Source organism: Rutilus rutilus, assembly GCF_951802725.1.
Source record: "Rutilus rutilus genome assembly, chromosome: 23".
NCBI lineage: Eukaryota > Metazoa > Chordata > Actinopteri > Cypriniformes > Leuciscidae > Rutilus > Rutilus rutilus.
The window spans coordinates 24,387,595-24,403,594 of NC_140233.1; the positions used below are offsets into that span (position 1 = coordinate 24,387,595).

Genomic DNA, 16,000 nt, shown 5'->3' on the forward strand with positions numbered 1-16,000 from the left:
GGAAATTATCAAACTGTTGTGTCGTATTTCATTTCTGATGCAGATTTTGTACTTATTTAGGAGTTTTGTTATGTGTCTTTCTGAAACGTGCTGTGCACACGTCATTTTTGTTACATGCATCAAATGATATGAGCTTGTTGTTACTTCAGATTCTGGTGTTCTCGATCACAGAACATCTCAATAGTTTAGACGCGATCTAATGTTTAGATTAAGTTCCTGATGTGACTCTATGAAATTGAAATTGCTGCTGATAACTTCATTTTCATGAATAAATCCATTTTTAAGGTGGTCATGTTAGTCTGTATAACTCAGCAGGTCTCGGCTCCGTCAGGCTGAAACCTGTTCAGTCATGTCCCGCTCTGACCCTCTTTGACCCACTCTGACCCACTTTGACCCTGTTTGACCCTCTCTGACCCCTGTTCCCCTCATTTAGCCCTGTGCAGGACACTGATCCACAGCCCCTCTGTTTCACTGACTTACAAACAAAATATTGTGTGAACATCAAATCTGGTGGTACATTCACACCTCTGGACCACAGGAAAGTGAACTTAATATAACATAGTATAATATACACTAATATATCTGTGAAAATGATTCTTCATGCTCCCTCTCAACCATTGTTCCATGATGAATCTTGACATATGAATCTGGAATATGGCTATGATGAGTCTTCCTATGATTGTTTAAGAAATGTAAAGCTACACACTCCATCAGTCAGGGTTAGAAGAAATACATAATAACATACTAGAAATATAATAATCACTTCAATAATGATCCAGTCATTGAGAATTTGCCTATTTGAATCTGTTTTCTTGTTCTTTTTTGGTCATTCAGTGTATATTCTGTAATCTGAATCCCACTGTAAGATTTGAGTAAAGTGTTGATCAAAGTGAATTGGGCTGTTTTATTTTCGGTTTCATTTTACATGAGGTTTGCAATTTTTGCAAATCTGGGATTCGGGATTGAATTTGGGATTCTAAAATGTGGATTTGTATTTTCTAGCTATAAACATAAACATTGAAGAATGTATGTTTAAGATTCATTTGAATTAAATAATACAACAAATTTTGCCATAAAAAAAAATTCATGTTCATTCCTTTTTGTTTCCTTTTTTTTTATTTTTATGACCATACTGGACACATTTTATGTTTATATTCACATTTATGCATTTAGAAACTTTTATCCAAAGCTATTTACAAACGAGGAACAAATGCAATTTGCCAAAGAGAAATAATAATCATAATATACAATGGCAGGTTTATTAAAAACCCCTTACCAGTCAGGGATCACTGGTGATCCCAGATTATTTTAGTTCAAAATATGTTTGAGCTTATATATCTCAATATTAATAACAGTCTGGTTAATTTTGAGTCTTGAACTATAAACTCTCAAGTGTTGGCTTTCTAAATGTACAGTATGTGTGTTATGTTTCTATTCAGAATTACTTATGAGCAGTAACCTTTTTATTTTGGGCATTTCATGTATGCAGCACTTGCCAAAATTGGGGGTGACTGGGAAGGGGTTAAACAATAGATTAAGAGTATGTTTACACGACAATGATGTATGAAAAACAGAAACGTTTTTTCTTTGCGTTTTTCGTGTACAGACGACAACAATCCCCGAACACGCGTATCTGCGAAAACAATTAAAAACACTGTTTTATTCATGCCAGGCCAGTAGTTGGCGATGTCACTCATTTTTTTATTTTTTTTTTTTTACATGGAAACTATAATGATATCTATGGAAGCTTGTTTCCGCCACAAAATTAAAAAAAATAAAAGATAATTGCGACTTTTTATCTCACAATTGCGAGTTTACATCTCGCAATTCTGACTTTATTTCTCAGAATTCTGACTTTATATCTCGCAATTCTGAGAAAAAAAGTCAGAATTGCGAGATGTAAACTCGCAATTGTGAGATAAAAAGTCGCAATTATCTTTTAAAATGTTTTATTCAGTGGCGGAAACAAGCTTCCATAGATATCTTTTCAAAAACATACACTTTGAAACCCATTTTCAAAAGTTTGCGTTTTCAGGCCCCCAAACCTCTGTTGTCGTGGAAATGAACGACCAAAACACATAAAAAGTTTGACATTTTTTTACCAAAAAAATGTCAAACTGCAGGAAGCTGATGTGTACAGTATTGGTAAAGTGTGTGTAGCACTTGTACTGTACTGTACTGTACAGTACTTGTACTGTACTTCAGTGTGTGTCTCCTGCAGTGAAGGCCGGCTCTGGTAATCTGAGAGCCAGTAACTGGACACTGAAGTTTGGCAGGAGGTCGAGACTCTAGAGCTCCTGGTGCCGAACTATTTCCTCCATTCTGCACTCAGTGATTTACAGTTGAAAGTGCATCGAGTTTAAGGAAACTGTTGAATGACACTGTGACAAGCAGTGAAGCTTACAAACATTGCACCGAAACCCTTTTACCCTTTTAGATGTGTGACTTGTGTCTAATACATGCACTTGAGTTAATATTTCAATGTGCTATTAATAAACCAACGCTATTTTATTGTAATAGGCCTATTTCAATGCATTGATTTGGGCTTAAAAAACAGATCACATGAATGAGCAAGACAGGTGGGAAACACAGGTGTACCACATGAGAGCGCCCAACCCCATCATCATCACCATCATCATCATCATCATCATCATCATCAACATCATCATCATCACCATCATCATCATCATCATCATCATCATCAACATCATCATCATCATCATGATTTACTGCTAATCTATACAGCATGTGATTTTTTGCGTATTTATTATTATATAAAACAATACAAATATTTATATTTACACTAAAATTCTAAAAATTAATAATTTTATTGTAATATACATTAAGTTGTATTTACTAAGATAATGATTAAAATAGTTATACTTCTGGGCAAAAAAAAAAAGAAAAAAGAAAAATAAATAGTCTCCCAGTTCGTTTGAGTTTAATGTAAACATTCAAATCTGGACTGAACATGAGTCTGATGGACTCGTTCTCAAGACTTCTCACTTCTTCTTGTGTTTGCAGTTTGAGCAAAAGTAACAGCTTTTCATTTCTGCAATATTATCCTATAAAAGAGTTTCCCAGTGAAGCAGCAGCTGAAGCCTCCTCTTCCTCATGAGCTACAGATGCATTTATTATTATATTTCTCAGCAGAAATATTTCTCTTTTGAAGACATCGCTCATGCAACTCGTGTTTTATTGTGATTCATCACATCAAACTTCATTCTGTATTTGATGTTTGTTTGTTTGGCTGTTTATGTCCTGCATTTGCTTAAATTTAGCTAATTTCCTGATGGTGGTTAAGACAATAAAAAGCTTGTTTAGCATTTATTTATTTTTTTGCCCAGGAGTGTAATTTATTTTGGCCTAGCTATTGTACTTATAAAATAATTCATAGTGCAAGTGATTAATAATGTGTCAATGTGTATACAGTATAGAAAAAAAAAAAAATCCACACAAAAGTATAGGGTTACAGTGTAAGATATATTTAATTATGATACAATATTCAACAAAATTAATAATAAAAATAAATAAATGATTATTATTCCTCTTCAATTACATGAAATTGCACACACACACACACACACACACACACACACACACACACACACACACACACACACACACACACACACACACACACACACATATATATAACTTATTTATAAGAGGCCAAATCAACAAAACACATTTAGTAAACATGATAACTATATTAAACTATTTTAATAAATATTAAAACGTGGTTTAGATTTGTCATATTTGCTTTTATGTGTATGAATTTGACCAGATAAAATAATTAGGTTTCAAATAAATTTGACAGAAATGACTTCAGAGTAAAAAAGTACAAGGCATATCACTGCAACTAATATCTGCATGTTCGGAGATCAATACATATAATCTGATAAGGAATTATATCTAGACTCTGCCATAATCAGAAGCCGAATAGACAGATTTGCATGCGAATAATGACGTCACCCTCCAGGGGTCGTGAAGGAGGCGTGGTTTGGTGACGCATTGCGGCTGGGACCTCATGAAGTGAGCATGTAGATCAGATGAGATCAGGACACGCACAGCACAGGACCGCTGCATGAGCGAATGAGAATGCGTGATCGTGCTGCATCTCTGCTGTAGCTGGTGCAGGGAGTCAAAGCCTGAGACATGGCAGAGGTGATCCGCACATGAGCTGAACTCGGTCAACGCCGCATAGGTGCTGCGCACTTCCAGGATCGATCGGATTGCTGTGCGATCGATGAAGATCTGAATCATGTCAAGCGGACAGGACGAGAGCACAGTCCGGGTGGCGCTCAGGTAGGGCACTAGCTAGTGTGCGTTACTGATGTGCACTCATGCTGTCACCTGCTGCACCCTTGCACGTGTGCGAAGCACATTCACCCTAGAATTAATAGAAACAATTAAGAGTATGTTGTGGTTTGCATACAAATTAAGACTAACATTTTTTTATATATATATATTTTTTTTTGCACTGCAAAATTATTTCCGATGGGAAGTTTTCAGCAACATAAATTCTGTCTATGTTGAAAACGCCTAGCTACGCACAAAATGACACTTCCAGTCAGAAATGATATTTCACGTGTAACCGGGATTATATTTGACCAATGAGATTTCACAAAGGGCGGGGCAAACAAACGCGACGCAAACTTTTTCCTGCCCCATGATGCTTTGCGCGAATAATAAGCATTTTCAAAATCTCCCACATTTTGATTTATGATACCATATCACAATAAAATACGAAGCGTAACGCTGTTGATAAAACATGAAGGAAATTTTACAGCTCATTCAGTGAAAGGATTATTTGTAGTGCAACCTTATGATTTGAAATACTTTTTTTCAGTCTTTTTGAGTGGAAGTTCCCCGAACCGGATGTGCTTCCCAAATCTTAAACACTGTAGGCATGTTCGGAAAAAGGTGGATAAAAGAAGCAACGGCAAAGTCGTGTGTTTGTCATCCCTGGATGGGATGGTTTTGACTTACAGTGATTTGCAGTGACCATAAGGCAAACAACATACTCTACATGCGAATACTAGGGGTGTAGCGATACCCTCATGTCACGATTCGATACATATTTCGATACATATTACAATATTCATGATTCTGGACCTGAAAATACAGAATAATTTTAGACGAATATGCTTGCACTCTGTCACTGACTAGATATATGTAAAATAATGTAGGACACTTTTAACTGGTAACGCAAATATTCCCCCATTGCATTATTATACATTATATTCAACATTATATAATAGTTTAATGTATTACTGACACGAAAACTCTGTGAACTTGAATTCTTTCTTACACATTTTATTGTGGGTGAATTATACACTAAATATTGTCACTATCCACAATACATATTGTTGCATTTTTGTATTGCGACACGATATATTGTGACACCCCTAACGAATACAGATGCTTCTTACTTTTTTTGAAGCTCATTTTTTGTTTTGAGACTGTGTTTGTGTAGTTCAGTTGCAGCAAGTGCAGTTTCATCCAAACTTGCACACTTCCCTAATCCCTACTGTATAGTAAGCGAAAATTAGAACGTGAAAGGAGTAGTGCGCATATGATGGACACTTAACTATCCCATGAGGATACGGGAGAGCAGGGCCGTTGCTTAGAGGGGGGGGATGGGGGTCCACTGGCATTGGGGGCCCTGAACTTGATTTCAACCGAGAGCCCAAAGCAATACACTGTACAAGTGCCTAGAAAACTGAGCGCCGCCCTGCGGGAGAGGATTGTGACTGACAGTAATGAGAGGACGTGATTTAGGATGTTTTTGGCCTACGTCATTCATTTTCACCATTAGAGTTGGAAACCTGAGCGGCCGAGCACATTGGCGATGCAAAGTTCAATTGGATGCAAACGCGCAGCATTGCGATGTGCCGACTGCCAATGGGAGTGAAGACTGTGTGGCCCATGTGACCTGATGCCTGAAGGCCCTTGCACACTGAGTACGAAATTCGCGTCCGAAATTTTCGCACGTTAAAAAAAAAATCAAATCAGGTTCGATTTTCTGCGTTTTTCGCATCCGTTGCAAGCATTTTGACAATTCAGAGCCACCGAATCACGAAAGCAAAAAACCGCATGCGATAATTTCAGACTCAGTGTGCAAGGGCCTTGATACTGCAGTTGGGAAGCTATTACTATTGTTTTAAATTCTTCTATTTATTTGATAGTTTATTAGAAATAGTTTAAAATTGCAGTAATATAGATGTTTTCTTATTAAGGTGCGGTCACATTCGTGAAAATTTTGCCGAATTGTGTAGCCAATACATATAGACCCCTCACACACAGAAGCCACTTTAAACCAAAGCTGAAGAAAATCTGAGACTGTTCACGAGATTCACTCTATAGTTTAAAGGGGTGATGAACTGAGAAATCAAAATTTACTTGAGCTTTTGACATATAAGAGATCATCATACTATAATAATATCCTGTAAGTTTCAGAACTGAAAACTACCTTGTTAGTTCAATAAAAGCTTTTATAGACATCAGGCTCAGCAAACGACTCGTTTTTCAAAGTGGGGAACTATGACGTCAAAGAGGATAAAACACCGCCTCCACAAAAGAAGATCAACGCCTACTTCAACACGGCCTGTTTAGCCCCGCCCACCGATTCACCCAAACATGCTAAATAACATAGGACGACATGATGATTGCTTACCGGATCGAGCTACTTCCAAGCAATAAACCAATAAACATGCTGTTTACTAAATATTGTGCAGTGCCTGGTTGTGGAAGAAGACAGTCTGCATAAGCTTCCTTCGGATTCCAGCATGGTTAAACTTTATTAAATCAGTCAATCACAATTTCCCGACACGGATCTGCCAGCAACATGTAAGTAACCATGTGTACTCTAATGCCTGATCTGCGATCAGTGGTTTCTGTGTAATTATTCAAGTTCAGATTCTCTTAAAATCGTTCAATACTGTTTATGCATCAGTGACTAAATGATCAACTTCACATAATTTCTCGTAGTATTATGAAAATAATCCTTTTTAAACTGTTATTAAATTAGATTAAATCAGAAAGCGATCAAAGAACGATCCCTTTCCATTCGCCCAAGCTGTCAATCAAACAGCACAGCGCGAGCCGCGAGAGCTTATCTGGACACTTACCAAACGAAATAATGACACTGTTACACTACACAACGAAGCTCTTACTGTGTATTCACATCGTGTTTGCATTGTGATTTGGTGTAAGCATTTGTGAGAGTGCAAAAATTGCGTTGCAATGATAAGATCTTTATTCACGCGATCAACAGACTGTCTGTCATCTGCTCAGTCAAAGCTCATCATGCTGCAACCTTTCATGTGATGGAATAGATTTAAATATAATGCTTTAAACGATACTTTTCACGATTTGTTAATCTCGATAGCTGTAATAGTAAAAACGTAGTAACAGTTTTCGAGAGAGTTCATGTAATACTAGCTATTTCATATGCAAGCATGTCAGCCAATCACAGCAGTGGGCGATTGCACTGCAGTCTCACAGCAGACACGCCTCTTAAAACGGAGCGTTCAAATCTGAGCCTGAAATCAGGCTTGGAAAAATGGCTTTTATTTATAAATTATGACAATTTTTGATGTAAAAATCATACTAACATTATAAGGGCACCCCAGGAAACATTATAAAATAATAAAACAATCCAGTTCATGACCCCTTTAAATGAAGCTCATTGTTTTTTCTTTCTAAATGAAAGTCCTGAGTTAAGATGTAATCGTGCACATGATACACACGGCATCCAGCACAACTGAGGACGGCAGGTGTGTGTATGTGAACCGCTGTGTCAGCATCAGCCTCAGACACTTACCGAAAACTGTTTCAGGGATAAGGATTTTGGTTTTGTGTGTGTGTGTCAATGGTTTTAGTGTCATTCTGTGCTAAAAGTAGACAGTTAACTGACAGATGATCAATGGAAGAAGAGATTTATTGATGAATCTGTTCTTAAGATCTCAGTGTTTCAGACGTCTACAGAGATGCGTTTATAGTTTACTGGTCTCAAAGTCAAATCTCGGTGTCTGTTACAGGAAATTAAAGTCAATACCAGTCAGAGTGACGGAGCATGTGCGATCCGCTCAATATCTCGATCCGCTCAATCGCTCACGCTCCACTCATGTACCTCTCATGCTTAACGCTAAACCACGTTCACTCGAATGTCGAATCCCGATCCGACATTACATTTCTCTGTTCGTAATGAGTTTCTTGAATGTCTCAATTACAGTAGGCCTATATTTGGATCAGTTAATCGGATTAACTTGATTTAGCAGAATTAAAGGTGCTCTAAGTGATGTTGGGTGACGTCACTTCTTGTTGACGTTCGAAGTATTGTCAAACAAAACGGAGGCTAGCTAGACCCTCCCTCCTCCTCATCCCGTCCCCTCCCCATCACTTCCGTGCTTCCCAAAACAGTCATGAACCATTTAGAAAAACCAAACTGGATTTCATGTGCACACGCACTAACCCCCCCACCCCCCACCCATAAATCCTTCTTGTCAGTTATTGGCTGGAACACAGTTTGTTATGTGTCGTGGTCCAGGCTGGGCCAGTTTGTTTTTGTTGCCGTTTGTGGAGCCTGGGCTGTCTACAGAGACCGTGTCTTTTTACAGTGTGTTCAGGGAATAGGCAGCTAGCAGACAGTGAGGAGATGTTTGCTGGATGTGACAAACAATGTTTTGGCATTGTTTAAAAAACACGTGACATTGCTTAGAGCACCTTTAATACCACAATGAACTAACCTGTTCGTCCAATGAACACTCAATTACAACATTAATTCTAAGAAATGTTCATTTCCGGGGTATGGGAAAATAACTTTCATACTGTACAGTTCTACTCGGAGCATGTAGGCAAAATCTGCATGATTAGGGACTCCAGTATATAAGCATGAAACACCGACAACTGTACGTGTGAGATGAACAAGACTTTATTAACTAGACTAAACACTTAGACTAATCTATGCATACAGTTTAGCAAGGGAAAGAGAGCTGAAGCAGAATACAGGAGAGCAAGAAGTTATAGCATTGTTTGAAATTCAGCAGATCAACAGCCTTGAGCAAACCATCAGTTTAGTTCTAACACGCCCTTCTTTAAAAGGGGTAAGGATACTTAATGTATCAAATAATGAGTCCTGATGCAATTTGTAGAGGCTTCAGTTTGCTGATGTGTTGATAAGAGAGAACCAGTGGGAGTCAGAGGATCTTTGGCAGATGGAAAGACAAGGCCACTGTCTGGCACAAGCTTAGGACTCCTTCAGCATCATCTTCACATCAAGATTTCTCAGAAAAAACAGAGAACATGCGTGATCTTGTGATCAGTGATCTCTTAAGTGTGAAGATGTCCTCTGGATTTGAGTGAGCCAATCAGAAGCTGTTTCTTTGGAGGGAAACTTTACGACTCTGTGTTCTGGCAGGGCATTTGCATAGGTAATTTGATTGGGTGTTTAAGAGAAGAAGCTTCAAGATTCTTATAATACTAATGCGTCACAGAGTTAGCAAAATGTAATGTAAATTAACAAAGAGTTCAGAGATGCCAAACATGCTACACGTGATTTTGGTTAACCAAACTATGCAATTCTGAAACATTCATCCAAGAGTTTGAATGATACTTAGGCCAAACATTATAAAAGGAAAATCTTGAGATGGGAAACCTGGATACATGTTTATACATTTCTCAAGTGGTTATACTGTCGTGAAAACAAATTATTACTGTTTATTGTCATTTAAATGTTTATATTCCAAAGTGGAGTAAATATAATTCTGTTATTAAAAAGTTGAGATATAAACTGCCTTATGTAATTTAAATGTTTGTGCAACTCAGTTTTAGCTATTTAGTGTTGATTATTATTATTAAACAAGTTTGATTAATTAATTGATTATTCATTTAATATTTATTTTTGGTTTCAGTTTTCAGTCAAGTGCATCTTGAATTTTAGATTTTGGCCCAGAATTTTCATTTCAGTGCATTACAGCCTTTGACTATCAGGTATCAGCAACATCCACTGAAAGACCCATATAGGTTGACGATAACACAAATGGCCAATATGACTAATGACCAATACCTGTAATTTTTGTACAAATACAAACACCGTATTCAAAAGCAGAAAATGTACCGTTAAAATGACAAAGATATCATTTTTATTTAGCTAAAAATGTAAATCAGTTTATTTACAAAATCTGACTTACAAATAAAGCTAATTCACACTCGCATAAAAAGTTTATATATCTGCAAACAGCAATTCACAAACTCATATTTTTGAGTTTGCAAATGCACAAACACATTTACATTCACAATTGCAAAGCACAATGTGTACATACTCAAATATTATCCACCAAAACATCAGTGATCCTTGTTCTATTGATGTTTAAATGCATACAAGTTTGAAAATAAATCTAGCTGTGCTTTTTTCACCTTCTGTGTATTTTAAAGTGTGTGTTTGCCTTTATCTAGTGAGGATGCGTGACACATTTGGATAAACAAGCTCATTGTGTGGATATATACAGTAATTCTGAATGCAAACGCGACACATCCGTGTGTTTACAGCACTGGTAGCAGAACAGTAGATCGTGACATGAGTGTGAGAGACAGCTGTGTGTGACGGTGCAGTTTTGTCGAGTGAGTCAGCGTCTCTTCTCTCACAGACACAGACTGATGTCCTTCCTCATGGTAATCTAGTTAGTCCACTGATGCACGTTGTTATGACACTGAAATACAGTCATCATAAATATTAGGGATGCATGATATTATCAGCAGATATATGCTCATTTTTAATGTTATAGTTATTGGCCCTATAAGAAATTAGTCTGAACATTAAAGATGATAAAGAATGTATTATCTCCTCCAGCTGAGTGCTCAGATGCGCACTGTTCACCTGATGCTTTTAAAGTGCTTGATTGGAATCAAGGAAAATACTGTTAAGTGCTAGCCTGACTGTTAATATTCTAGTCAGAATATGAGTCTGATACTGCTCCATTGGGCTGTGATTATGGGGCGTGTTTCAACCGAACCAGGAAAGAAAATGCCTCTGCACTCAGTTGGATAGACCTACTACCATAGACAGTAAAAGAAATGGACACTGCGACCCCATAGACTTCAACAGAGACAAGTGAAGTCATTGAGAAGCACTCTCTTCCTGATGGCTGAGCGTACTGCGCAGACTCAAACTGAGCTTGACGACGTAGATGTGACTTGAGCAACCTGTCTGACAGTTGTAAGTCTTCTAGTAGCTGTGCCAAGAGAAATCTGAATCATTCCCTTCCGAATCTCGCAGAGACGGAAAGCGTGAGTAGGAGGTGTCCATGAGTTAGGAGCAGGAGCAACTTTATGACTCTCTATGGGCTTCTCCCTTGACTTTATCGGACTTTATGCCTCCACGTCCCCCCGATTGACTGCGAGCTTCTCCTCCTGTCTCTACGGTAATTTCTCTACTGTGCGACAGAGAGTCGTGTGGTTATGACGCAATCGTTAGCCTATTTTTTACAAAAACTGCTTCTACAGGGCCATAGTGTAAGATACAAGGTAATGGAGCCTTTTTCCAGCGGCAGCCATCTTTGTTGTAAACTAATTCAACCCAAGCGCTCTTTGGTGACGTGGATGATTACGTTACTGTTGATCGTCTGTCCATCATCGTATAAAGCCCGTCCTGACAATTTGATTGGTCCGAACAGCTCTGGTTCCACAACGGATCAAGTCCAGACCGAACTTCCCGACCTCAAATGTTGTGGGCGGGGCTAAGTTTGTCTTTGTTCGTCCACAACATAGTTACACCTTCATGACTAACACAGATAAGTTCTCTCCATTCACAGCCTTTTGTGCAATTGTAAGTTGCAATATTATGTTAATTTTGTGAATATGCTTTGGTTAAGTTAAAGCGGCAGTAAAGTCAAGTTCTCACTATTAACTAGTAGCTAATTAGCATGCATATTACTATGATATTGGCTATTATAAAAAAAAAATATATATATATATTAATGCCTCATTCTGCATGACTTTATTCTACATTCTTAAACGTACCCAATACCTAAACTTAACAACTACCTTACTAACTATTAATAAGCGGTAATTAGGAGTTTATTGAGGCAAAAGTCGTAGTTAAAGCAACACCATGTAAGTTTTGCTCTCGGGGTCCCCCTACAGTTGGGAAACAGTATTGTCTTCTACTACTGTCGTAAAATCTGTCATGGTTACACCAGGGGATACACGTGCATTTGTTGACAAGCCAATACCCCCGAAAACTGTCTGACAGTTGTAAGTCTTCCAGTAGCTGTGCCAAGAGAAATCTGAATCATTCTCTTCCGAATCTTGCAGAGATGGAGAGCATGAGTAGGAGCTGTCCATGAGGAGCAACTTTATGACTCTCTATGGGCTTCTCCCTTGACTTTATCGGACTTTATGCCTCCACGTCCCCACGATTGCCTGCAAGCTTCTCCTCCTGTCTATACGGTAATTTATCTACTGTGCGACAGAGAGTCGCGTGGTTATGACGCAATCGTTAGTAGGGCTGTCGCGATAACCGCAATATTGCAGTACCGCGCTACTGGCAAGCCAACCGCAGAGGAATTCAAGTAACGGCTGCAACCGCGATATTCGCGTGTTTTCTTTTTTCATAAGGCTATACCCTTCTTGTTTTGAACTTCGTGCATGTGTATTGAATGTTAAATAAGTTAAGAATGATAATAAGACGTGGTGATCATGGTTTTATCATGGTGATTTGCACTTAAGCCTAAACAGACAGTGAATGAGAGAGATCGACTGAGCGCGTGCGATTACCTGCGTCTGTCTTTGAGGTCAAGTCATATACGTGAAAAGGTTGCCGTGTCCAAGGAAAGTTAAATATTTGTCCTGTCATCCTTTTAACGTTTAAAATAAAGGGTATTTACCATGAATGGCATCAGCGACTGCGCTGGTCAGCATCCACAGCGCGAGGAACTCGCGGTCGCGGGAAACAAAACTCAATGCCATTTGTCTCTATGAAGCTTCAGCGTTACCTATGCGACGCATTGCTGGTCAGCTGAGCCTTGAAAAGTGGAGCTCAAAGTTAAAAATAATTAATCTTTTAATGAATCAATCAGCGTTTTTGAACGTGTTGTTGAATGAATGGTTTAATGACTCACTCAAAGACAGTCCGTTGCCGTAACGACTGCGCGCTGAGTGACAGGCTTTCAATGCGCAGAGACGCTGTTTAGTTTCGGTTTATTGGTTACTGAAAATGTACTCGTTTTTGTGCATGCTGACCACATCGTGACACTTATTTAAATAGCAACAAATAAATATAAATAAATCAAAATAAATGAATAAATGCGGTAAAACCGCATATCGCGCTATTGAGCCACTCAAAATTACCGCAAGGGAAAATCCTTCACCGCGACAGCCCTAATCGTTAGCCTATTTTTACAAAAACAGTTACTCTGCTGAAGGAGTTCTCACGTCTTGGGCAGACTGCCTGCGTTGCGTGTGAAATGTCTTCATCCCAGGTACAGTGGCATATATTTCAGCATGTCATATGAATATAATTTCATGGGTTTTATTTTTTCATCGAAAACTAGCATGTTAGCGTTTACTAGCTACCAGATTGATAATTCGCTCCTCTACTAGCATTACTTGATTCATGAAGACAAATGGAGGACCAGATAGCTTCCGTAACATAGCCAGGCAGACAACAAATTAGAAAAACTAGAGATAGTATGCAAGCAATATACTTACTAGTCCAACAGCATGACGGCCAAGTCAGCATCGGTCGGGCACCCCTCCTCCTCCTTTAGCTCACGCCAGCGAGCGAACGCTGGACCAGTATTGATCCTCGTCCGGCCTTTGATTTTGTCACTCTCCCTTTTTCTCTTCCTAGACTCCTCCGGCAAAACCTTTGCCTTCTTCGGTTTCGTTTCTGCTTCGGCATTGACAACAGCATACACACGCTATACCAGCCGGCAAACAAACGCTAGTTGTTTAGCTCTAGCTCTGAGGTATGCCATAAAGCCTACCTCAAAGTCGAATTTTGTAGTTCTTTTTGTGCTCGGGTTACTACCCGAACCCCGAAGTTCCATAGTGCCAGTAAAAGCAATACAGACCCCATCAGGCTATGGCATTCAACCTATTGTAAGTCGATGTACCATCACAGGAGTCTTGGAAATATATTATGAAGGTTGAAAAACTACATGGTGTTGCTTTAATAGTTGGTTGATAGTGAGAATTGGACCTTAATCTAAAATGTGACCAGAATAACTTTAAACCAGAAAGAAATGTAAAATAGTTTGGGGTCAGTAAGTTTTTTTTCTTTTTGTTCTGCAGGGCAGTGTTAATTTAGGGTGTGTTCACACTTGGCATGTTTGGTTGGATTAAAATAAACTGGTGTGATTGTTCTGTTAGTGCGAACGCTGCCATCTGAACCCTGATGCGCCAAACAAGAGGAAAACTGGACTTATTTCACAACTTATTTAATTTCAATATTGTAATTTAAGTTTATTTATAACGATATATAGATAGTATAATTTAACATTAGATGATCATAATACTTTTGTATTGTATTATCCAATAAAAATTTCCAACTGACATATCCTGGTATTAGCATCTGAAAGCCTCGCTGTACGAGTCTCGTTTCTCCTCGATGTTTTGTAGATGTTTAGCATGAGCTGGAGCTGTTTGTCTGTGGTGACCCCTGTGACGGTCCTCCAGACTCCACATGTGGACACGCTCTCGGTCTGCGGCGGGACACGATCTGTGCTCTGTAATTGTAGTTTGTCTAGAAAGCAGCAGAACAGACGTGTGGTGATTCTGCCACGTTCACCCCGCCCAGCGAACGCACTTCATGGGTGCTTGAGTTTCACATTCTGGGCCTTTTTGTTCTGTTTTACTTCATTCTATCAACTTCCCTCGAGCTCAAACGCCTTGTCTTGAGTGATGAATAAACGCTCGGGCAAATGCAAACAGATTCCAGTCCAGTCTATGTATATATCTAGAGCACATAAAGATAGATGTCATCATACACTGTTTCTAAATGTGCTTCAGTCTCTCCTCCTCATGGCCACAGAGTGGAATATGATAATCACGGGCTCTCTTAGCCTGGACGTTTTTATATATTACAATTTAGATACAATGTTGAATGTGCAATAAAAAAAAACAGGAAGATGAAGATTATACTAAGCTGGAGTTTAATATGCTGTATATTAGGGCTGTAAATGTTAATTTAGTCAAATGTTTTAAAACATTAACATGCTGTATTTGTTTCTCACCTCGGTGGCCTGTTGATTAACTAAAAGTTTGGAATAATTAAGATATTTTTAATGTTTTTGAAAGAAGTCTCATCAAGGCTGCATCTATTTGGCAAAAAAAAAAAAAAAAAAACAGTAATATTGTGACATTTTATTACAATTTCAAAAAACTTGTTTTAATTTGAAGATATTTTAAACCGAAATGTATTCCTGTGATCAAAGCTGAATGTTCAGCATCGTTACTCCAGTCTTCAGTGTCACATGATCCTTCAGAAATCATTCTAATATGATGATTTGCTGATACTGTACTGTATATTATACTTTATTATGTTGTCTTATTCTATCTATCTATAGTCTTCATTGAACTAGTACATTTGTTTCCTCTCAGTGCTCTTCTTTTATCAGATTAAATGATGTTGGTGCACAGACGTGTTTTGACCTGAGACGTGTAATGCTGCTTGTAAAGAGGGATGTGTGCGGTATCTTTCTCCTGAACCCAGTGAAGCATCAGTCTGACGGCTCTACACACTCCTGCTGTAATGTAAATGGCAACAAGTCAAACCCATTTAGATGGAGCTGGACACTGTGCTCTAGTTAAAGAACAAAGATCTCTCTCTCTCTCTCTCTCTCTCTCTCTCTCTCTCTCTCTCTCTCTCTCTCTCTCTCTCTAAACGTCAGTTTTACCCGTCGTACCTGTTGCCCTCTGCCTTCTCATGAGACTGATTTCGCTAGAAACATTTGATAAACTGCCAGGACAGAAAAGAACAGGCCGATTATTTCAG

The 16,000-nt window shown here is 38.5% G+C and overlaps 1 protein-coding gene across 7 annotated transcripts in view; it reads left to right on the plus strand.

Annotated features, from left to right (window-relative positions):
• Nucleotides 1-4,016: 4,016 nt before the first annotated feature.
• kif21a (kinesin family member 21A) overlaps nucleotides 4,017-16,000 on the plus strand; it is a 71,072-nt gene continuing 59,088 nt past the window's right edge. For 6 of the 7 annotated variants that reach the window (XM_084397884.1, XM_084397885.1, XM_084397889.1 and 3 more), the window contains exon 1: nucleotides 4,017-4,308. In XM_084397884.1, the coding sequence (XP_084254010.1) occupies nucleotides 4,265-4,308 (44 nt within the window). In that variant the 5' untranslated portion in view covers nucleotides 4,017-4,264. The remainder of the gene's footprint in view (nucleotides 4,309-16,000) is intronic. The other variant, XM_084397890.1, reaches the window with a different exon arrangement.